The sequence below is a fragment of the Eptesicus fuscus genome, chromosome 9, assembly GCF_027574615.1.
Source record: "Eptesicus fuscus isolate TK198812 chromosome 9, DD_ASM_mEF_20220401, whole genome shotgun sequence".
NCBI lineage: Eukaryota > Metazoa > Chordata > Mammalia > Chiroptera > Vespertilionidae > Eptesicus > Eptesicus fuscus.
The window spans coordinates 14,566,485-14,590,204 of NC_072481.1; the positions used below are offsets into that span (position 1 = coordinate 14,566,485).

General features: G+C 49.6%; 2 protein-coding genes across 7 annotated transcripts in view; one reads left to right on the forward strand and one right to left on the reverse strand.

Annotated features, from left to right (window-relative positions):
• Positions 1-21,994, reverse strand: part of STPG1 (sperm tail PG-rich repeat containing 1) — a 39,428-nt gene extending 17,434 nt beyond the window's left edge. Inside the window, exons 1-5 of one of the 3 annotated variants that reach the window (XM_008148081.3) lie at positions 21,954-21,994; positions 18,154-18,281; positions 14,843-14,961; positions 6,043-6,144; positions 1,740-1,910 (exon numbers count right to left, since the gene is read on the reverse strand). In XM_008148081.3, the coding sequence (XP_008146303.2) occupies positions 1,740-1,910; positions 6,043-6,144; positions 14,843-14,961; positions 18,154-18,214 (453 nt within the window). In that variant the 5' untranslated portion in view covers positions 18,215-18,281; positions 21,954-21,994. Of the gene's footprint in view, positions 1-1,739; positions 1,911-6,042; positions 6,145-14,842; positions 14,962-18,153; positions 18,282-21,547; positions 21,633-21,953 lie in introns of those variants that run through there. The other 2 variants (XM_028155349.2, XM_054721009.1) reach the window with 2 other exon arrangements.
• The window catches only part of NIPAL3 (NIPA like domain containing 3), a 39,736-nt gene continuing 37,721 nt past the window's right edge, over positions 21,706-23,720 (forward strand). For 2 of the 4 annotated variants that reach the window (XM_054721004.1, XM_054721007.1), the window contains exon 1: positions 23,358-23,447. The gene's annotated coding sequence lies outside the window, so the exon portion shown is untranslated. Of the gene's footprint in view, positions 21,779-21,982; positions 22,040-23,357; positions 23,448-23,720 lie in introns of those variants that run through there. The other 2 variants (XM_054721005.1, XM_054721006.1) reach the window with 2 other exon arrangements.

Genomic DNA, 23,720 nt, shown 5'->3' on the forward strand with positions numbered 1-23,720 from the left:
AGATGGCGGTTAATTTGCATACGCTGAGGGAGGGAGGAGTGAAGACTGAAGACAGTTTAGAAGGAAGAGGGAGGAAAAGCAGAAAGCAAGGTGGCTGCCAGAGGGAAAGCCCCGGTGGGGTGGAGCGGGGCGGGGCAGAGCGGGGTGGGCGGCAGCAGCGTGCGGGTGCAGGCATGGTGGCCGCAATGGCGGCGGCAGCGGCCGCTTGCAGGATTCTTCCTGCAAATGGGCTACTGGTATATATATATATATATATATATATATATATATATATATATATATATATACTAGAGGCCTGGTGCACGAAAATTCGTGCACTCAGGGGGGTCCCTCAGCCCAGCCTGTGCCCTCTCACAGTCTGGGACCCCTTAGGGGGGTGTCCACCTGTCAAGGAGGCAGGAGAGGCTCCCGCCACCGCCGCTGCACTCGCAGCTGTCAGCCTGGCTTGTAGCTGAGCGGAGCTCCCCCTGTAGGAGCGCACTGACCACCAGGGGGCAGCTCCTGCATTGACTGTCTGCCCCCTGGTGGTCAGTGCATGTTATAGCAACCAATCATTCCCAGTTGTTCCGCCATTAGGGTCAATTTGCATATTACTCTTTTATGAGTATATATACTGGTGCACGAAATTCGTGCACGGGGGGGGGTGGGGCATGTCCCTCAGCCCAGCCTACACCCTCTCCAATCTGGGATCCCTTGAGGGATGTCCAACTGCCCATTTAAACAGGCAGTCAGACATCCCTCTCACAATCCAGGACTGCTGGCTCCCAACTGCTCTCCTGCCTGCCTTCCTGATTGCCCCTAACTGCTTTTGCCTGCCAGCCTGATCACCCCCTAACCACTCCTCTACCAAACTGATTGATGCCTAACTGCTCCCCTGCCAGCCTGATTGCCCCTAACTGCCCTCCCCTGCAGGCCTGGTCACCCCTAATTGCCCTCCCCTGAAGGCCTGGTTACCCCTAATTGCCCTCCCCTACAGGCCTGGTCCCCCCAACTGCCCTCTCCTGCAGGCCTGGTCCCCCCCACCTCAACTGCTCTCCCCTGCAGGCCTGGGTCCCCCCTAACTGCCCTTCCCTACAGGCTTGATCGCCCCCAACTTCCCTCCCTTGCAGGCCTGGTCCCTCTCAACTGCCCTCCCCTGCTGGCCTAATCGCCCACAACTGCCCTCCCTTGCAGGCCTGGTCCCTCCCAACTGCCCTCCCCTGCTGGCCATCTTGTGGCAGCCATCTTGTGTCCACATGGGGACAGCCATCTTTGACCACATGGGGGCAGCCATCTTGTGTGTTGGAGTGATGGTCAATTTGCATATTACTCTTTTATGAGATAGGATACACACACACACACACGCACACACACACACACACACACACACTGAGTGGCCAGATTATTATGCGTTCAGAGATCATAATAATCTGGCTACTCAGTGTATACTCATTGTTAGAGATGAGAACACTGTCCCGGAAAGCTTACATGATAGGAGTGGCTACAGTTAAGCATTTTCCAGGGCGATGGTCTTCCCACTGCTCACGCTGGTCTCTGTGTAGCCCCCATTTTCCTCTGTTTTCTGCAAATTCCTTGTAAGAGTCTTGCACAGCCTCATGTACCCAATGGGTACCCAACAAATGCTAACTGGCTTACCAACTGCATTAAAGTATTATTTCCCAAAGTGCCCCCTTCCTTCCTTTTATTTTAGTAAGCTATTCACTCAGTATATATTTAGTGACCACGTGCAGTGTTCTTACATTGTAATGGTTTGGTGCAGGAGTTTCAAATCTGAGGCCTTTTCCAAAGCTTGGCATCTGGAACATGCTGGAACAGGTATTACTGAAGTCTTTCTTCGAAACAAAACATGACGGCAGAGTGTACGCATTTGCTGCGGGATATTTAGAAACGATGGGGCCCATTCGGTCACGCTGTGAGGAGAAAGCCAAAGGAATCAGCATGGTCACATAATCTGTGGCTCCACAGGACGATGTCAGAGAGATGGCGCCCCACAGTGGGTCTAAAAGCATCTTATAAAAGGTGACGCTCTGGCAGGTAACAATAATAAACTGACCTTGGGCTTTGAGGATTCGCTCTTTGAAAACACAAGTTCCGACCTGTTTTCACTTCTGTAAACTCAAATTACTCATTTGAGGTTTGGGACTTAGCATAAATAATTTTGCCATAAATGCATTTTCACCCAATCCTGTTTCAAGCCACTTGACTCACCATCAGCTGTTGGGTTATTTATATGATGGAAGCTTTAGGCTTTTTCCCTCCAACCCAGGCTTTCTTTCTACTTACACGTCTTATTTCTAAGGTTAAGTAATCTGAATTGCCTAAATAACAAGTTTGCTTCTAATGTCTTCTACATACAAGGCTCCATAGAGCTTGCTGTCCACCCACACCTCCTACCCCCCACTCATTACTGATTTCATAAAACCCTACAATATTTTTGTGTTTCAACAGAACCAATTCTGCTTCTTTCAGGAAGCCATGATAAACTATTTTTAGTGTGTTGTGTTTTTTTTTAAAAAAGAAAACAAACAGAATCACTGTTTGCCAAATGAAAAGGGTCAAAAGCCACAGAAACTAAGTGATAACATCGCTTTACCCTAGGAGAGTATGGCAAGTATTGGACTCTGATAAAACCAAATATTTCTCAGTGTTTTGTAGTTAAACGCTTGGGAACATTGCCCTAGTTTTCCTTAGCTTGATAGGGATCAATAACTACACAGAAGGTGGGGGAAGTGGTGGGACGGCATCAGGGCCTCCCCCATCTCCTCAGTCTACGCTGGGTGGCAATGGCTCTCAACATCTGGCTTATAGGCCACCGTGGTACGTGGTGGATGTGCCACCAGGAGCAGAGTCTCAGCTGTTCAGAGTCTAAGCCGGGTCTGAGCCCCACCTCTGCCTTCTCCATTTTGTGCTCACTTTGCCTTTGCATTTGGGGCAATGGTTAACCGAGCATGTTTCATGGGTTTTTGCATTTAATCCTCACGGCAACCCTGGGTAGTGGATACTGTGATTATCCTCACCTTACACATGAGGACACTGAACTTCCTCAGCTAGCCAAGTGGGGGAACCAACATTCGCACCCAGGCTGGGTGCCTCCACTACATGATAGAGACCGGACACCCCGTTCTGAAGAGGAGCGGGTCCAGAGGAGGAACAGCAGTAACAAGAGGAGCAGCTGACGAGTGACTGTGGGAGGTTTTAGTTCAAGAAGGATCACGACCCTCTATCTCCTCTGCCCAATGGTTTGGCACTCCTTTGCTCTTTCTTTTTAACTTCCACGGAAGAAGGGTGGTGAGGTCAAGCCATTCGAGTCACCTGACCGAGTGGGCAAGCATGTTTTCCTGAAGCCATTTCCCAATGTGTGTTCCTTGGCATACCAGTTCTCTAAGATAAGGCTGTGCTGGTGGTGACAGCAGCTGGGAGAGAGCCTCAGAGTCAAATACATTTGAGAAGTCTCAGACCATGTCCCCATTTTGAAGCGTCATAATACACTTCGGCAGAGTAAATGCTCTGAGACTGTCTACAATAAAGAAACCTGTCCAGACTTTCTTAAATTTACTGGATCATAGAACCTTTTTTGGCCTAGAAAGCCTATTCACATACATTTTGGGGGAAACTGTGCTAAAAGTTTCCAATTTGAGGCAATGTTTCATAATAGAAGCATCATAATAGGCTTTATCTCAGAGGATAGCCGAAGTAACACTGACTCACCCAGCCTCCCTACCCCTTGGCCTCCTTTTAATTGCCAGGCCCGTGGTCTCCAATCTGGCCACACGCTGGCATTTACGAACCTCTCTCCAGCACACACTAACTTTTCCCGAACCACTGCTGACACGGTACGAATGTAGAAAGGCCATCAACGTCTCCTCCCACCTGCCTCATCTGCTGTGAATAATTCTGGAACAAAGACTTGGAAGGCTCTAATGAAGCTCTTATATAATTTGGACTTAGAGAGATGACAGGTCCTCTCAAAAGGTTGGGTGTAGCTGTGCCAATAGTCATCAGGAAGTTTCTCAAACGTGTAGACCCACAGAGCTTTTTGGCCAGCCTCACCCACAGCCACCTCCTCCTGGGCACACCAGGAAGGCCCAGTTTTCTCTGAAGAGGGCCACCTTTAACTCCCTCGGCACCTTCAGTCCAGAAATGGAGGGGGTGCTAACGGTGGAAGTTGAGGTGAAGGGATAGAATTCGCATCCAGTTCCGAAAGAAACCAAGGAAGGTGTGGGGAATTTCCTGACACATCTCTATCAACCACTGAAAGCCCCATGCCCAAGGACATAGGAATTAACTGTTTATAAACATAAATATAAATCCTCACATCCATCAAGGAGGGGAGAGGAAGCCTGAACAACATTGTCTGCCTTGCTTTGGGTTTGGCCTGAATTTTTTAAAAGATTTGAGAGGCCTGCCGCGCTTCCGTAATCCTCAGATCTTCGCTTGGGCCTCTTCTCCACCAGACAGCGCAGCCTCGTCCTCGGGGAAGTTACTGCACGTAGAGCCTCGCACGAAATCCATCAATCGATCGATCGATCATGTGGCCTACTCTGATTCAGCCCCTTCCTTCTGTGGCACCGAGTAAGAATGGGCAGTGCCACGATCTGACAAAGAAGTCCGCCGAGAGAAAACCTAGGTGTTGCAGGAAGTCTTGTGTGTGTGTGACTCAGGTGGTAACAATCATAACATTTCACATGTTTATTGTGCTCTGCAGTTTCAAAGGGGTTCTCGCTGGTTGCCACGTCCATGTGCCCAGCGCCTCGGGGAGTCTCCGCTTCATGAGGCAGCTGGCGCACAGGAGGGTGACGTGCTTGAGGTCACATCGGGAGCCCACAGCTGAGTCAGGATTAGGTTTTAAGTCTCGCTGCCTGTGCCAGGGCATTGTGAGGCAGGGCGCTTCTTCTGCCGATTGCTTTTGAGTCTCTTTGACTCGCAGGGCTTGGGGCGGAAAGCAAGGCAGAGGCGTGGCTGTTCCGTGAACTCACTGGAGGCATGGGCCACCTCCCCTCTTTGCTGACGGGCAGAGAGCTCCGCAGCCGGGTCGCTCCTTGAGGATTCAGCTCTGCCAAACTTGAATTCCAATAAGCGGCCTTATTCAGGTTGTCTTAAATGGTCTCTTTGTGTGATTCTTTTTAAAATCAGTTCCAATGTCAGGCATCATAATACATTTTTGCAAAGGATTATTATAACTTTTAAAGGGACAGATGGCATAAGGGTTTTGTTAATACCAGAGTTTGGGTTTGCTCTCTTTTTTACTTTCTTACCTCAGCCTTACCCTAGCTTGGCCCTTTGCCCTTGCTACATCTATTTTTTTCTTGCCGATTTATAAATATTCAAATAAAAATTATCTTCACCCAAGCCTGGTCAGGGATATTTGCACTTCATATACAGGGTGTCCCAAAAATATATACACACTTTGAATAATTATTAATTCCAATGGGTTAAATCTGAAAAGAAAGAAACATCCATTGAGCTATCCAAAAAAAATGTCTGGGTATACATTTTGGGAGACACCCTATATATTTGACTGTCAGAGCCCTCCATAAAGATCAAGAGCCACATCTTACAAAGAAGAGAAAGAGGGAGGGGAGGAAGGTTGCTAAATTCCAGGCCCACTGCCTGCTCTCACTTTGGCCCCATCAGCTTTCTCAATAATGTCAATAACTCAATCAGACTACGCAGTGTGAAACAGCGTATTAGGGCGAGATGTCGAATAATTTTTTCCTGGTGTGCCTAAAAATCTCAGGAAGACATTTGCTTAGCCTACTCCATGATGACAAAATTGGTCTTGGGTGATGAGGCTCTGAATATTATTCCTCTGGCTTCTCTCTCCATTCTGGAAATGTGTAGCGATGGGGGGGGGGGGGGGGGGTGGAGTTTAAAGACACAGACTCCAATTTACCTGCATGAACTTGGAGGAGGCAGTTACTCTCCTAATTAGAACCACGGGCCTTTGGAGAGAAGGGACCAGATGTCCAATACATGATTATGCAACGAGTGAAGGAAATGATGGATCAGTTGGGGCTCACACCCAGGAGAAGGGGCTCTTACCCTCGAGGGAAACGCACACGTCCCTCTCGTGGACAGCGAGGCGCTGTTGAACACTGGAGATTGGTGAGTGATGTTGTAGGAGCCAGGACCCGGGATATTGTCCTGAAAGGGAAGAGCATGTGGCGTCACCGGGACAGATTCCGTTCCACTGGGCTTTTCCACGGGCTTCACACCCATTAACTCTAAGCCTCGCCGTGATCCGCCGGGACAGGCCCCACCGCCACTTCACGGATGACAGCCCGGCTGCGCCATCTCCTAACCTGCCCGGTCACCATCTCAGTTACCAAGTGCCAGCCCAGGCCTGGGACCCCCAAAGCCCTTGCTCTTCCTACTAACTCTTGCGGAAGAACGCTGCTGTTTTCCACACCATTAGAGAAATGGGCATACAATGGGATAGTAAGTGTGGCTGATGTGGAAACCGGTGTCCATGAGTTGGGTAAGCCAAGCCCACGGGGAGGGAAGGGTGACCGATTGCATGTTAACCACACCCCACCTGACTCAGCTTCCTCCTCAGCCTTTCAGAAGAGAAATCAGGGAGTGTCTCTGTTTATAAAGCAAAATGAAACAAAAACAACCTTCCTCCCAAACGAGACCGCTTCTACCTCTCAGGTGCATGGGGCTCAGGTGCTAAATGCTGCAGGTGTGTTAGAGAGGAGTGAGCACGAGTTTGACTTCTGAGTTTCTTTCTGCTGGAGCTGCTCACTGGACTTTCTTCTCACCTGCCATGCTGGTTACCAGGGGAAGTACATGTTGACAGAAGCTGGCCAAGCATGTAGCATGAGATGATAAGGATACCTTACTGGATGCCTGCTCGGTGCCAGGGGCTTTTCAAAGCCTGTTCCTTTAATCCCCCAGCACGGGAGGGGGTCCTGCCCCTGTTTAAGGGATGGAGACACTGAGGCAGGGGGAGATTACTTTGCCCGAGGTCCCACCGCTGTGAGTGGCAGTACCCGAATTTGGGGCTAAGCACGCGGTGCACACCAGTCCTTGGCAATGGGGTATTATCAGGTCCCTTTTAAGGAAAGTGAGGCCCAGAGACAGTGAGCCCACAGCTACTCAATGATGGCTCCAGAGCGGGCTCTCTCCAGCCTCTGCCCCAGGCTCATCTGTCTCCACCATCCCTACTACCTTCCTTGCGGGAGAAAGAGAGCTGGCGGTATCATCGGGGCCTTGAAGGACTTTCCACTCGGGCCGGAGCAGTGTGTGATTATGGTTTAATGTAAAGGCTGGGTCTCCATTGCTATTAACAGGTTCTTCTGTGCCGGATTTCAAATGCGGTGGCTCCTTTGAGCCTTGCAGGTGGGGGCGGGGAGGCTGGCCATGCAGGTGCATGAGCACCAGGCCAAGGTCAGGAGAACCCTGGCGTGTGGGCGCAGATTCGAGGGGCTGCAGGGAAACAAGGAAGAGCTTTTTCTTCCTGTTAATCCCACCCAAGGAAATTTTTTCCATTGATTTTTTTTCTTTTTTTTTTTAAGAGAGTGGAAGTGGGAGAGAGAGAGAGAGAGAGAGAGAGAAACATTGATTGGTTGCCTCCCACAAGTGCCCCGATTGGGGCTGGGGATCAAGCCTGCAACTGAAGTACGTGCCCTTAACCAGGAATCAAATCTGCTATCCTTTGGGGTGCAGCCCGAGGCGCTAACCACTGAGAACACCGCCAGGGCGGAAGAGCTTTTTCTAGGGGCTGCGCACAGGCCAGCATTGATTTATTGAGCGGTCACTATGTGCCGGCCACTGTTCTGAGTTTTTCACATGCACTAACTCATTTACTCCCCATTTGGAAGATGAGAAGACAGGGCCAAGGTCACAGAGCCAGGAACTGTCGGAGCCAGAATTGGAACCCCAGAGTCTACTTTTCACCACTAAGTGTGTAGGATAAAAAAATAATAATGATGATGCCACTGCATTATGAATCAGGAATTCTTGTTCCCAGTGCTCCTGCTAGGAGCCAGCCACCTCAGTTTCCTCATTTGGAAATCAGAGATGTTGGACTAAATGTCTTCCAGCGCCTTTTGGCTTTCCAAGCCCCTAAGCCGAGGGAAAGCTGAAGCAGGAAATGTGCCCGTGACTCTTCTAGGTTTAAGAGTGAACAGTGAAGACACACGCTTCTACGTCCCAGTCTACTGCCACGCTCTCCACACGGCCACCAGCTCACAAGCATTTCCTGGGCACCTGTATGCGTCTGAGGAGCTGGGGCTGCCAGAGGAAACACCAGACCTACAAGGCTGCCAGTTAAATCTGAAAGTCAGGTACACAGCAAAAGCTATTTTAGTAGAAGTAGGTCCCATGCCCTATTTGAGACATACTTACATTAAAATAGTTGTTATTTATTTGAAATTCTAAGTAAACTAGGAATTTTATACTTTGATTTGCTAGATCTGGCAACCCTCCTGGACCTTAATCATGTTTGGATCCAGGTCAGTTGGAACAGGAGTGTCCCCTTTAGCCTGGAGGGGAACGTGTAGACTGTTGGCTCTCACTCAGTGTCCAAGAGGAGCCCTCCAGGCGGCGGTATGCTGGGAGAGCGACTGTTAACAATTCAGAAATGGGAGTATTTACACCACAGGAAGTGGCAAGTGCTACCCATCAGAGCTTTTCTAGGTGGAGGGGAGAGCGGGTTTGCCAGCACCCCACTTGCTGCCTTCATGTGACGCCCATGGAGCTCCTGGAAGGGAAAAGCCCAGCTGCAGAGAATTCGAACCTTCTCCTGCAGCTGCTGGAGGCGGTGGGCGGCTCGCTGGGAGGGCAACAGAAATCCAGACCTTTCACCCCTGGGATGACAGCTCGTGTGACTAACGTCGCGTGACTTTGATGAGTTGAGGCCTCTCAGAGCACAGCACAGAGAACAAGAATTCAACTTGCCACTGGTGTGAACTTAGCCACCCCCGAGTTTCTTGGCCAGGATTACCCCAGAGGAGAAAACCAAAAAAGCAAACAAAACAAGGATGGGTGTGGGGAGCGAGCAGGGAGGACGCTTCCTCTGAGCAATGCGGACGGCCTGCCGAGTGTCCTGCGGGAAGCGCAGTGCCAGGTGCTGTTCCTGTTGTCTCCGGTGCCGGCCTCCCGGTGTGACAATCAGTGAGCCAACACGTGTGGAGAGGGGACAGCAGTGCCGGCCTGCGCAGCCATTGTCATCATCCTCACTGCCCTCTGCACTGCGCATGGCAGGGTCAAGGAGCAGGCCCTTCCCTTGGGGTTGCAGACCTGCAGAGTGGGACTGAGCAAGGGGTGACAGGCTGATGTGTCCCCCACCCCCACCGCACACACATCGGGGCGACATCTGGTCGAGATGCACTTCGAGAGCGAGCTCATTGGAAGGATTAACGTCCCAAATGCGCAGCCTCTGCATGTGCCAAGGGCGGGACACAGACCCACATTCACTTGACCTTCGGTCGGGTTTAGAGAGGGGGGAGGAGGCGGGGAAGAGAGGGGGCAGGCATTACCTCCTCACCCCAGAGGTCCCCCGAGGTTATGGGAGGCTTAACGTCCCACAGCCCGGAGCCAGTGGCACCTGCACACAGCCTGGATTTGCTAGTCCCGGTTTCACAGATCCTGTCCAGTTAATAATTTTAGGTTTGTCAAGTCAATGTTTGCCAAACCGTTTCCCGGCTTGGAAAGTGTGGTCTGTGGGATCACTGGCCAAAGGCCACACGGAGCTGCCTTTGACTCTCTAAGGTGCTCCCCCTTGCTTTGGTCGATTCTGGGGCGGCTGGCTGCTGTCTCGGAGGACACACGATGAATGAAAACCAGGAGTTTGCCAATGGCGAGCGGCATACAGCAGGAGGAGGGCATGCCCGGGGCAGAAACAGCCCTGTCCTGTGGCTAATCCATTGGCAAAGCCACACGAGAATTTGGGCTCCTGAGAGAACCATTTCCTTCCACAAAAGCCTCTAGTCTGAGGGTCTCGGACAACATGTCCATCCACTGAACCCTTCTGGTTCAAAGTGTCTACGACTGAGATTTGCCCCTTATAAGATGCCTTCCTCCTTCCTGCTTCCTCCCCTCCCCTGTCCCACCCTCTCCCCGACCCCGTACACTTACACGGGGCATCAAAGTTTCCGCACCTCCGATCACAGGAGGAAAGGAGGAGCACTAGCGCCCTTCAAACCAGAAAATGCCACTTTTCGCTCAGATGGGGGAGGACACCCGGAATGAAATGTCCCTGGGAGCCTGGGGGAGCACCCAGGAAAACCAGGGCGAGCTCTCTTACGGAGAGTGTGTCTTGTCACCAGGTGAAGGGCAGGTGTGTGGGGCGGGGGGATGGGGCAGGTGGGACGCTGGTCACCTGTGATGAAAACAGGGACCAGGTCTCTGCCCATCGCTGGCCTGGCTACGCTGGAAACACAGTCAGACAAGAGAAGTGGAAGCACGTTTTCATGGTCTCTGTGAAGTCAGGCGTCTCTGAGAATGCCACGCTCCTTCATGTCCTTAAACCTGGCATCAGCCCGTGAGCAGTCCCTTGAAACCCCGAGTGGAACGTGGGCAAAAAGTCAATTCCACAAACACACACTGAAACCTCCCGGGGCCCGGGCCCGGGCTAAGGGGCGAGGTTACCGGCACAGCCAGCCAGCAGCTCACAGGCCCGGGGGCGGGAGGCAGGAGACCCAGCGAAGCACCGCGCGTGGATGGGCTGTGTGCCTGGACTCAGTGGGAAATGCAGGCGCACGAATGGGGGTCATTCATTCAACCCCCTTTCGAGGGCTTCGGGTCCGGGATGGACGGCGATGGCTGCCACCCCAGGAGTTGCCAGGCAGGTGGGGAGAAGAGGTGCACATCCATCACCGCCAGGCCCAGGAGGCGGCCAGGGGCATACGACTGGCTCTGGGAGCTCAGAGGAGGGTGTGCTTGCTTGCGCCCGGGGGAGAGGCTGGGATACGGTGTCTGGGAACCAGGAGCTGCTGTCTGGGTTCGTCCTCGCTCGGCCTGACCCTGGCTGCACAAGTTACTTAACCCTCTTTGTGTCTCGGGGTCATTACCTGAAAAGTGGGAATAATGATGGGACTTAGCTCCCAGGCTATTGTGGGGATTACGTGGATTAATGAATGCAAGGTCTTCGGGGGCGCCTGGCACCCTGTCAGTGCCATCTCCAGGCCTGGGTCCTGCAGACCCGCAGGGAGGGGCGCTGGTGACTGATGCAGAGAAGTCCGGCTTCCAGAGCAGGGGGGTCGGGCAGAGGGTTCAAACATGCAGCTGACTGCACCCTTAGGGGCAATTATGCCCTTGAACGTGGGGGTCTATGCACACTGAGCTTCTTTTCATGGAAGCATCCCTGCGTGGAAAAGACCCCTGGCCCAGTGCCTTCTCAGGTTAATAAGTGAAGAGCGCCAACTTCGCCACAAATTAAACACTGGCCGGCTTACCCCTGAGAGGGCAGGTTTGCTGTCAGGCCATGTCTGAAGGTACATTGTGTTGTTAAATTGTGCCCATCCGGAGCCTGTGGTGCCTGCATCCTGCCACTCTTCATTTACTTGTGCCTGGAGGGATCGATCAGGTTAAAACCATAGAGCAGCCCTGGCCGGTTTGGCTCAGTGGATAGAGCGTCGGCCTGCGGACTCAAGGGTCCCGGGTTCGATTCCTGTCAAGGGCATGTACCTGGGTTGCTGGCACATCCCCAGTGGGGAGTGTGCAGGAGGCAGCTGATCGATGTTTCTCTCTCATTGATGTTTCTAACTCTCTATCCCTCTCCCTTCCTCTCTGTAAAAAAATCAATAATATATATATATATTTTTAAAAAACAAATAAAACCCATAGAGCAGTGATCCCTGGAAAGGCCCACCTATGGTAACATCCTTGTTTTGAAGATGAGGAAACGAAGATGCAGAGACGGTGAGTGAGTGTCTAGTGCTACCCAGCCTGGCAAACAGTAACCACAGTCCAGGGTGAAACGGGACAGACAGAGGAGGTGGGGGAGAAAGTGCCCATCGGGCCCCGGGGCTATGCCCGGCCCCAGACCAGGCTCGCCTCGCATGTACGAGCGTCCCAGCACCTCTGTAAACAGCTGTACAGCGTTCAGGGAAGCAGGCCTCGTTCCGAGCAGCAGACTGCCGGTCCAGGACCGAGCTCTGGGAAGGGATCCTGGCACCCGGCAGTCAGCTTCTTTCGGGGGAACGGGAGCCGGGCAACGCGGCCTTGGCGTTTCCGACAAAGTGAGACGATAAGGTGCGCGCACGTTTCAAAGGGCACCGCGTGAGATGTGCTAAGTGGGTCACAGAATTCATTTGAGGCCACAACCAAGTTATGAGATCAGGCACAGGGCGTGTGCGAGGAATGTTTGAAGAAGGGCGGTGAGACACTGGGGTTTTAAAATCTGGTTTTAATTCGTATTGCCTCACTAAATTATTGGGTGATGCTACATGAGATCCTTAACTTCTCAATGCCCACTTCCCTCAGGACAAATGAGAACAATGAGCACGGAATCAGACTTCTATTTCTGTTTTTAGAGCTTGAAGAACCTAATACAATTATGTAATCCAAAATTTATGTTTCAGATGAAAAAAACTGAAGCCCAGAAAAGTCAAGGAACTCAAGGCACACAGCTAGTAACAGAGCAGAACTTGGGGGACCTGACTGATGGATTCCTTGCGCTTTCCACAAAGGTCCCTACTCATTTTCCAAACGCTTTCAAATATTAGGTGAAAGTTTTCACGTTGTCTAACCAATGCGACCACAGAGTCAAATTTCTGAGCAATTTCTCTATCTGACGCTGCCTATAGCTCTGGCTGCATCTTGGTTCCTTTGGCAGAGAATTTTCTGAGAGCCGACAGTAATTTAAGATCCTGGCTGTAAGCGCCAGCCCGCTCCATTTCTGTATTGGCGTCATCAGCACTAGGTCACGGAGAACGGAGCCTTGCACACATTACTTGGCATCTTCCCCATGGCCGGAGCTTGGTCCGTTTTGCTAAGCCCTTTCAGAAACATGCGCTCTGACTTTCAGAGATCAAATGGATGGCTTTGCAGGCCACAGAGGGAGGCGTGGTGCGGTGTGTGGAAAGAGCGTGAGGCTTTGGAGTGAGCTAGACCTGGGCTTGAGGTCTAATTCTTTCCACATTGATTCAGCAAATATTTACGCAGGGCCTCTGTGTGCCAAACCCTGCGCGCTGTGACCCTGGGAGGGTCATTTAACGTCCCTAAGCCTCGGTTTCCTCTTCGGTTAAAATAATAAACCCTTCCCTTTAGCATTGTTCTGAGGATTAGAGATGTGTTCTAAAAATGATTTCACCCGTAGTAGAGATCAGTGAATGGTGGCTGCTATTATTTTTACTGGAGGCTGGACTGCAAATGTCTTACTAATATATTCTTGCTAAACTGACAAATGGAAAACCAGACAAAAAAAGAGAGAGATGGACAGCTAAAACATAGACAGGGCAATGAAAGAGAAGAGAGAAAACTTCCAAGCAAATACCTTATTTATCATCTTTGGGGAAACACTGCAAGTAATTAAAAATGTGTGTGTGTGTGTGTGTGTGTGTGTGTGTGTATACTATATTCTTTATTATTTGCTTTCTTAGAATCCTAAAATGCCAGAAGTGAAAGGAACTTAAATGTTCTCTAGTTGGGCATTCTTGTTTACAAAGAAGGAACAGGCAAGGGCCACAGGGCCTTGCCAAGCCCCTCAACTCCTTCCTGACTCACCTGCATTCATTCAGAAGCTAGATCTCATTCCCTCCCCACCATCCTGGCAAGGTGGTAAGATGAGAAACATTTTTAGAATGCAGCAAAGGGTAACTGAGATGATGATTACTCCCCAAGAATGTTATTCTAAAAGTCTTGGTTAAACGAATGCAGGGATGAAGGTTTTAAAGAAAACTGAAAACGTCTGCGAGTTGTCTGAGCCCCCTGCTGGTGAGAGAGGAGCCGGTCAGATCCCTGGGCCTTTAGCAGGTGAAATCGCTGGTTAGGTGCCAAGCAGAACTTCCCAGATCAAAGAGGAAAAGAGACACAGATATTTGGGGGAGAGAGTGAGAATGGGGGAAATACAGGAGCAGCAGTAACACGTTGTCAAAAGAAGTATTAAAAATGAGGGGGCCCTCATCACAAAGGTCACTTTAAATTTATTAGACTCATTTTTCCTTTTTGTTATTCAAAGAAAGTCTTGTTATTCCCTTCCATGTTTTAAGGAGTGAGGCTGGGGAAGAAAGAGGAAAAGATTTTTACCTGTTACTTATATCCCTGGGATTTTTAATGTTCTATTTATATAATAATTTTTGAAATGCATTTCTTATTAAAATTTTTGGGTTCAGTGTAGCACCATCTGGACATGTTGTTTTTCCCTGGATTTAATATCTTTCCAGCTCATTCTTTTTTTTCTTTCTTTAAGGTCTTAAAGTTTTTTACTTACAGTATTATTTTGTATTGGTTTCAGGTGTACAGCATAGTGATTAGACAGTCATATGATTTACAAAGTGCCCTCTGCCCCGATATTTCCAGCGCTCACCTGTCACCACACACAGTTATCGCAATGTTATTGACTATATTCCCTATGCTGAACTTTACATCCTGGGGACTATGGATGTAAAACTGCCAATTTGTACTTCTTAATCCCTTCATCACCTCTTTCACTCACCCAGCCCCCCAACTCCCCCTGCCCTCTGGCGACCACCAACCCGTAGGCTCCCCATGTCCCGGAGCCTGTTTCAGCTGATTTTTACCATCAAGAGCACAGCTGGAGAGGCTGCTGTGGCTCCTTGGATAGCACCGCCCTCTACTGGTCACAGGGAGAGACGCACCAGCCAGACTCGCCTGCCTGTCCCTTGAGGCTAAAATCCAGACTAAAAGTAAAGGATATCTAAGACAATGCCATTACCTTTTTATGATCAAATCTCTTGGATTGACTATTAAATCCTTTCTTTTCTGATTCTGAAATATTCTCAGACTGAGATTTGTAAGGAATGGAGGATTGTGTTGGATATGCAGCGGTAAAACCTAAACAACAAAAATAAAAATTAACACAGGGCAAAGAATTGGCAAATGCAGAAAACACAGAGCTGTATGTTTTATCTGAAATGGAATTGAAGAGAAACTTGCCTTTGGACAAGAGATAAACATGAAGCTGGATTTTTTAAAAAGTATTCCTTACTTGCCCGGCCAGAGTGGTTCAGTCATTGAGCGTTGACCTATGAACCAGAGGTCACAGTTCGATTCCGGGTCAGGACACATGCCCTGGTTTCGGGCTCGATCCCCAGTAGGGGATGTGCAGGAGGCAGCTGATTAATGATTCTCTCTCATCATTGATGTTTCTCTCTCTCTCCCTCATCCTTCCCTTCTGAAATCAATAAAAAAATTTTTTTTAAAGTATTCCCCACTTTGCTTTCTTTCCCTCTTGGTAACTTATTGGGACTTCCCCTCCAGCTCTTAAACTAGAGAGACTTGGTGACATGGTGGAAATGAATTGTCCCAGGGAAGAGGGGAGATCTGGCAGGGAAGGAGGACACGAAACCATCACGCGTGCCCAGCCCAGTCACACATCAGCAAAGCGCCACGAAGATCCAGAGAGGCAGGGAGGTCCCAGAGCCGGGCTCTCTCGCTTCCCAGGGCACAGAGCAAAACAGTGTGAACTTAGCTCTCGGCGTTGAGCAGACATGGGTTAGAAAGTGGAAGGGCATCACTTAAAGGAAATCAAGTTAAAATTTTATACATCTGAGTCATGATGTATAAATGATATATGAAATCCCACTTCTCCCTTCTCCCACACCCCACCCGTGGGAGAATGGCCACAATATTGATCCCACGGGCAGCATCTGTCTGCACACCCACTGATTACAAACTCTGTTCAGTGAGTAGAATAGAAATGGACTTTAGTGTTTGACTGCTGACAGCTTTTAGGCCTCACCCCTCCATCCCTCCATCCCTCCCTCCCTCCCTCTTCCTTTTCGGCCCCTGGTCCCAGAAGGCCAGGTGCTCCCTCCATGGTGCCGGCTAGAATGCAGCCAGGCAAACCCCTGCCCTCACTCCAGCCCCACCTCTTCCCCACAATAAAACCCAGGTCAGTCTGCTTTCCCTGCTCTCTCCAGCCACTGTGGGGCCAGATTAGGAAACCTGCCCTGCTCTCCCCCGAGAGAGCCTCCTCATGTGAGTATTAAACCTTTCCACAGCCCCTTGATGTGTGTGTGGCATCATCGGTCTTGACATCCAAGCCGAATTAGGGGGGCAGGAGGAGTGTCCACCCTGACTGCTACATGTCCACAACAGTGAGCCCAATTATCTCAGCATCAGAGCCCTCACCCTCCGAGGGAAACGGAAAGAGGAGCGCCAAGAGAAAGAAAGAAGGGTGGGTAGGGGCGAGATTGCCTGAAAACTGTCTTGAAGGCCCATTTCTTAGCCTCCAACCTTTTGAAAAAACAAAACTATTTTTCAGAGAGGAAAGCCCAGTGCCAACAGGCCCTCCCCCCCCCAGGAAGTACTATTACTAACAAGCTTTACACATGAGGAAACTGAGGCTCAGGGAGGCCACGTTACTCATGCAAAGCACAGCAACACTTAGTGCAACCCCTGAGGTTCCAGCAGTTTGTCTGATGAGCTCAGGCTCTTCGACTCTACGCTGTGCTCCCTCTGCCGGGCCTGGCTCATAGTTAAGACTCAGTAACAGTGAATGAAATGATGAGGAGGGGGCAATCCTGCCTAATTTGGCTGGGTTGAGGATGAAGCAAGTAAAAGAAGCAGAATGCTGCATATGTTCGGCTAGAAAACATCTGGCAACACCCACCTATGGTAGATTTAGTCTTTTCCTCCCATCTCCTTCCCTCCCCCATTCAAGTAGGTAGATGGTTATGTATTTTTTCTTTAAGGGAGCTAGAGAGCAAATCAGAAAGCAGCAGACCCAAGGCTTCCTAGCTTTGGTTTCTAAAAGCCTAAGTCATTAGAATTACTGCAGAGGAGGCAGTAAAGGAAGGGGGGAAGGAGGGGCGGCATTAAAAAAAAAAAAAAAAAAAAAAAGCAAAAGGGAGGACATTCCCCTGGAGGAAAGAAAGGTTTCTCCTTGACTAAAAAGGAGATCAAACACTTTTGCTTCTGGCTGTGGTAGAATGGTGTGTATCAAAGCAACCCTTTATGACAGGCGTCCTCAAACTACGGCCCGTGGGCCACATGCGGGTGTTTTTGCCGTTCTGTTTTTTTACTTCAAAATAAGATATGTGCAGTGTGCATAGGAATTTGTTCATAGTTTTTTTTATAACTATAGTCCGGCCCTCCAACGGTCTGAGGGACAGTGAACTGGCCCCCTGTTTAAAAAGTTTGAGGACCCCTGCTTTATGAGAACACACACACACACACACACACACACACACACACACACACACACATGATGAGATTAACATTAATCTAGGCACTGTGGGACGCGGGGGGTGGGGAGGAAGACTAGGAAACTTGAAGACATAGAAATAGAAACTATCCAAAATAAAACACAAAGAGAAAAAGGATTAAAAATACAGAGTATCAGTGAGGTATGTGTTAATTTCCAGGAAGTTCACATAAATGTAATTGGACTCTCCAAAGAAGAGATGTGAGGAGAGAGAAAAAAGACAATTATTTAAAGAAAAAGATGAAAAATTTCCATATCAGATAAAAACTACAGTCCCCCAGATCCAAGAAAATAAAAACCTCAGCACATGAAACATGAATAAAATCACACCATGGCACATAAAATAATCACATTGCTTTAACAAAGTGATAAAGAGAACATTTTAAAATCAGGCAGAGGGAGAAAAAGGCGTTACATACAAAGAGAACAAGTAGAGACAGCAGACCACTGTTAGAAACAAAACCTTTAAGGAAAAGAAGGAAAAGAAAACTGTCACCCTAAAATCCTGCACCCAGAAAAAGACCTTTCAAAAACAAAAGCAAAATAAAGACTTAAATAGATACAAAAACGGAAAGTTCATCAGCAGCAAACTGGAATAATAAGAAATGTTAAAGGAAGTCCTACAGGCAGAAGAGAAATGCTACCAGCTGGAAATCTGTATCTACACAGAGGAAGGAAGAGCTCTGGAAATAGTACACATGCAGGTAGATATACAATACAGAATTATGAGTACACATGGGTACATTTAGACATAAATAAGTAAAATGTAACGCCCCTCCCCCCGCCCCCAAAGACATCTATGATGAAGTTCGCCAGACCTCTCTGTACTTTCATGTATCTTCTGGCAGGCTGTAGGTCTCTTTGTGCCAAGGTGGCCATCTTAGCACCGTTCTGTGATGTGTTTCATTTGTTTGATGAAAAACTCTACTACGGTTCTTCCAAGCACCTGAAACAGCAAAATACAGCATTTGTAGGGATCATTCCACATTTTTGTTAATCATGTGGATTGAGTTCTGTTCTCGGGGCAGGGCAGACTAAGAAACGTGTAGAGGATGAGGTTTACCAGCATCTATGACCTCAAGTGGCAAGCACACTGCACTCATGGCCTGTAGCAGGAACCCTGTAAGTATTCACAGTTGATGTTGCTTCCAGAACTAACGAAGGCTTGAATTTTATAAGTTTATCATGAGATCATTTACATACACTATAATTTAGGAGTTACTACATTGTCACTATGTATACAATTCTAAATTTTGACACGTTTACAATTGTGTGAACTACCACTGCAATCCTAATATATAAAAACCCTGGGTCCATCACATCCACAACCACCGGAGGCTCAACCAACCGGAAGTCAGTACTGACAACTATGGCTGCAGGCACAGTGACCCAGCACTGACTGCTGAGGGGTCTGTGAATCAGGCCCAGAGAGAGGCCTGAAGAGAGAAGCAGGGTCTGATCCGTAGCCTCTGTAGCAGCTGTTTATCAGCACTTGCCTCTCTCTTTCTCTCCGGGCCTGACCAGCAGCTGGACCTCCATTTCTCTCCAGGCTTCCACCCAGGCTGCTGATCAGCCCTGCCTTTCCGATCAGGCCTCCTTAATAGGCCCAGAGACGCTGACTGGCATAGAAACCAACCAATCAGAACCAAATCTGGGTCATCTGTGAGGAGCCAATGGCTGCCTAGGAGGCAGAGCTTTTGACGCTGACTGGCATAGAAACTGACCAATCAGAACCAAATTGGCCAGCAGGGGAGGGCAGTTGGGGGCAAGATCAGGCTGGCAGGGGAGTGCAGTTAGGGGTGATCAGGCAAGCAGAGGCAGTTAGGGGCAATTAGGCCAGCAGAGAAGGGCAGTTGGGGGTGAGATCAGGCCTGCAGGGGAGGGCAGGTGGGGGCAATCAGGCCAGCAGAGAAGGGCAGTTGGGGGCGAGATCAGGCCTGCAGGGGAGGGCAGTTGGGGGCAACTAGGCCTGCAGGGGAGGGCAGTTGGGAGCAAGATCAGGCCAGCAGGGGCGGGCAGTTGGGAGTGACTAGGCTGGCAGGGGAGGGCAGTTGGGGGTGATTGAGCCAGCAGGGGAGCAGTTAGGTGTTAATCAGGCCGGCAGGGGAGTGGCTAGGGGGTGATCAGGCTGGCAGGCAGAAGCAGTTAGGGGCAATCAGACAGGCAGGCAGGTGAGCGGTTAGGAGCCAGCAGTCCAGGATTGTGAGAGGGATGTCTGACTGCCGGTTTAGGCCCAATCCCACAGTCAGACATCCCCCAAGGGGTCCCAGATTGGAGAGGGTGCAGGCTGGGCTGAGGGACGAATTTTGTGCACTGGGCCTCTAGTTAAGATATAAATATATCCATGAGCCCAAAAAGTTTTCTGTGTTTCTTTGCAGTCAATACCCTCCCAATCCTGGTATCTGGCAGCCACTGCTCTGCTTTCTGTCACAATGGTTGCCTTTTCTAGAACGCCATATATATGTTATCATGCAGTCTGTACTGTTTGATATATGTACTGTATGATAAAAGACCTGTCTTTTTTCACTTACCACAATGCTTTTGAGATTCTCTGATGGTGTTGCATGTATCAGTAGTTTGTTCCAGTTGTTACACATCCTCACCAACACCTGTCTGGTAAATCTTATTAATTTTAGTCACTCTAGTGGCTCTACAGTAGTATCTCATTGTCACTTTAATTTGTATATTTTCATGTGCTTATTTGTCATTTCTTTACCTTCTTTGGTAAAGTGCCTGTTCACATCTTCTGCCCTTTTTAAACAAACTTGGTTATCTTGTTATTGAGTTGTAAATGTTCTTAATATATTTTGGATACAAGCCCCTTATCATATATAAGTTTTGGAACTATTTGCTCTCAGTCTGAGGTTGACCTTTTCATTTTCTTAATATTTGAGGCTGCCTCTCAAGTTTTCACGGAATACTGGGGTTCCCTAGAGGTCAGTCTGAAAATTCTTGAGGCAGTTCACTGTTGGGTAGTTCTACCTGCAAGAAAGTCCCCATCTGTATCAAGCTGACCTCTCTCTCTCTCTCTTTCTCTCTCCAGTCATCCTAATTCCAGCCCTCCAAATTGACTCAGAATAAGTCTCATATCTCTTCCACATTGGTGATAGTGATTTTCAAAACGCAGGCCATAGCCTGTAGTCTTTTGTTAAGTTTGCTATGTTCCTGTGTGTGCTGCATGTCTGACCATGGGTCACAGTCAAAAAGTTTGAAAGCCACTGTTCTATATGACTGTTCTTCAAGTGACTGCAGATGGCCACCTGGGCACAAAACGACCTACAGCCTGCCAAAAAAATATTTGAAACTACAGGAAGGTCTAGTGAACTTAATAGATGTCTTTGGGGGTGGGGAGTTACATTTTACATTTACGTCTGAAGGTACTCATTTGTCATTACCCCACTACCCAGAAACTAACCCTCTTCTCCACAAGGGACCTCCTCAGCTCCTGCAACACCTCCTTGTCGCCTGGGATTGCTCCCCTCGCTACAGTGGGCGTCATCTTCTGGTCCTGTCACCAGGTTCATCTGGGTCTCTGCTCAACCCTTAGGGGTGACTTCCTGGACCACTCTCAAGAACCACCCCCCCCCCCTTCGAAGAGCCCAGGAACCCGCCTTATTTTTCTCATAGCATTTTTCTCTACCCGGCATCATATTTTATGTGTATTTCTTTATGATCTTCCCCAATAGAATATTCATCATGGAATCCCCACTCTGTTTCCTGGCACATAGTAGTTACTCAATAAATATTTATGGAATGAATGAGTGAACGTGTTTACTAGGGGTAAACACATTTTAGCAATAATGTGTGCAGATGTACTCATAATACAACTCTTTCCTTCAAGAGCTGCATTCTATGAAGATTTACCTCACATGATTACAACGATAGGCATGTTTTCATTGTACCATCTCTATGTTTAAAAAAAACTTTATCATTTGTTATAGTATTATCACATATCTTATTATGATATACATGTATTTATACGTGTATGTTACTTTATAGGGTATATCAATATATGCTAAACCATGTATACTGCTTACGGGATTTGCATGAATAGTTTCGACTGTATGAGATTTTATCCATTCAGTTACAATGCTATGGTGGGTCTTATTTTTTACATTTTTCAAAGCACTCTCAGGTAAATAACCCACTTGACATTTTTCATCAGCTGAGAAAACGTCACAGCCGGCTATGACCACTGGATGCCAATCTCACCCTTTCTTTTTACCGGTGGCCGCCTGAGGCTCGGAGCAGGAGAGATGTAGGCAGAGGAACACCCAAGGGGCGGGGGTTAGAATTCCGCTCTCGGTCGCCCACCAGCGGCCAGGCACCGCAGCCTCCAAACGTCTGCACACTCGCGGGGCTGAGGCGGGGAGCCAGCCGCCCAGGCCCCGCCCGGGAGCTCCGTGAGGAAGGCATCCCCTGGTTAGAATCACCATTTTCCAGGTGGGGACTCTGCGGCACAATCCAGGGAGGGGTACCTCCAACGGTGGCTTCTTCCCGCCCTCCGGGCATCACCTAGTTACCCAGCAGGGCGGGGTCCCGGTGGGTGTCCCATGGGTGCGCCAGGTCCACCTCCCAGGACCCTGGGACCAGTGCCCCGACGGGAACTGCCTCCTACCTCATCGGTTCCCCCTGGGCTGAGTCTGGCCTTGCCCAACCTCCTCCGTCTCTATGGCAACCACAGCCTCACAGTCTGGAGACCACGTGAGTCACTCTAGCCAATGGCGTCCTCTGTTTCGTTAGAGTGATAAGTTGTTAGCCAATCATTAGAGACGCTTTAAAAACCGGCAGGGAAGCTGCCAGAATTTTGGGCTTCAGCCTAACTACCTCAGAACCCGCGGGGAAGCTTCATAGAGGCGACCCCTCAAAGCTAGGCGACCCCTCAAAACTCTTGTGATAGAACAAAAGTCTCACAACGTTGCCCACCCAGAAGTCCCACTTCAAGGAATAAACCCAAGAGGACGAACACTCACCCAAGCCCTGTTTACAGTAACAAAAGGGACTGATGTGGGCAAGGGTACGAGGTCCACCGCCTCGTGTTCCCCGAGCCCCTCTCTCCAGGCTTCGGAGCAGTGACAGTCATCTGGTCAGCCCCCCGCTTAGGGCCCGCCCCAGGCTTCCCTGTAAACTTCCGATGAAATCCAAACATCCAAACCTAAGTTGTCCCTGGCCCTGCCCTCCGAAGGCAGCTCCTACCGCCCCCGCTCTGGGAAGTCCCCGCACCCGCCACGCTGCCCTCGGGCAGTTCCTACATTGTAAGGCCATTTCCGGGGTGCTCTCAGGGGTTCCCTCTGAGCGATCCCCGCCGTAGCTGGCCCTTTGGTCATCACTGAGGTCTCTGCCCAGATGTCATTTCTGCATCGGTAAAATGGGATGAGCTCAATGTCTCCCTCAGAGGGCTGTCGTGAGGATCTGAAATGAAATGCGTGTGAGTGAAAAGGTGTGAGTTCCATGCTCGTGTTAATTAGCACAGTTGTGCATTCGGGAAACTTCAGTGCTAGGCTGCGGACGTGCTGGGAGGGTTGATATATATATATATATATATATATATATATATATATATATATATATATACATATAACTTTGGGGGGAACCGGGTCTTAAAGGATGTGCAGGATTTGGATCGCGGTGAGAGCGTGGGGTTTGGGGGAATGGCAGGAGCAAAGTCCGGGAGCGGCCACCTGTCCCGCAGGTGGAGGTGAGTGGTCACCTGAGCTCGCCAAGACAGCGGGAGAGGGGGAACCGGGTGTGTTCCAAGGTCCTTCCTGTGGCCGCTAGAGGGACCGGCTCAAGGTGAGAGCGCCGCTCCAGCAGGCTGTTCCTCCCTAAGGCTCTCCCCCTACGCTTCAACCAAGCCTTGCAGCGCAGCCAACTCCACAAAGTCCCGCCCACCCTCCCTCACAGCCACTCGTCTGAGCCAAGTGCCCTCCAGCTTCTGACTGGCAGGCAGCCGAGCAAATCAAATTGCGGCCTTTGAAAGCAAAACACCGCAGGACCCAGGCAGCGCCGAGTTGGGGAAGGAATTAAGGAGGCTGCGCCTCCGGGTTGCGCGAAGCGTCTAAGTCATTTCTCAGAAACCTCTGATAGGTGGGCCTGAGAGGAAGCGCCGCCGGTGAGTAGTGACTAAGGCTGAGGGAGTGGGGGCTTGAATGCACCTGTCGTTTCTGGAAACGCGAATGCATTTGTAATCATCTGAGGTCCCCTAGTGTAAATACCCTTCCTTCTTGCTGTCACCAGCCTTGTCAGTGTCTCAGAGTGTTTTTTTCCATTTTTGCATCGAAGGTGAGAGGACAGGGGCACGGGTATGCCTTAATAAGGGTGACGGCAGGCTTTACCAAATCAGGAAGTGAAATGGACTAACTGCCAACATTATTCCTCGGGCTCC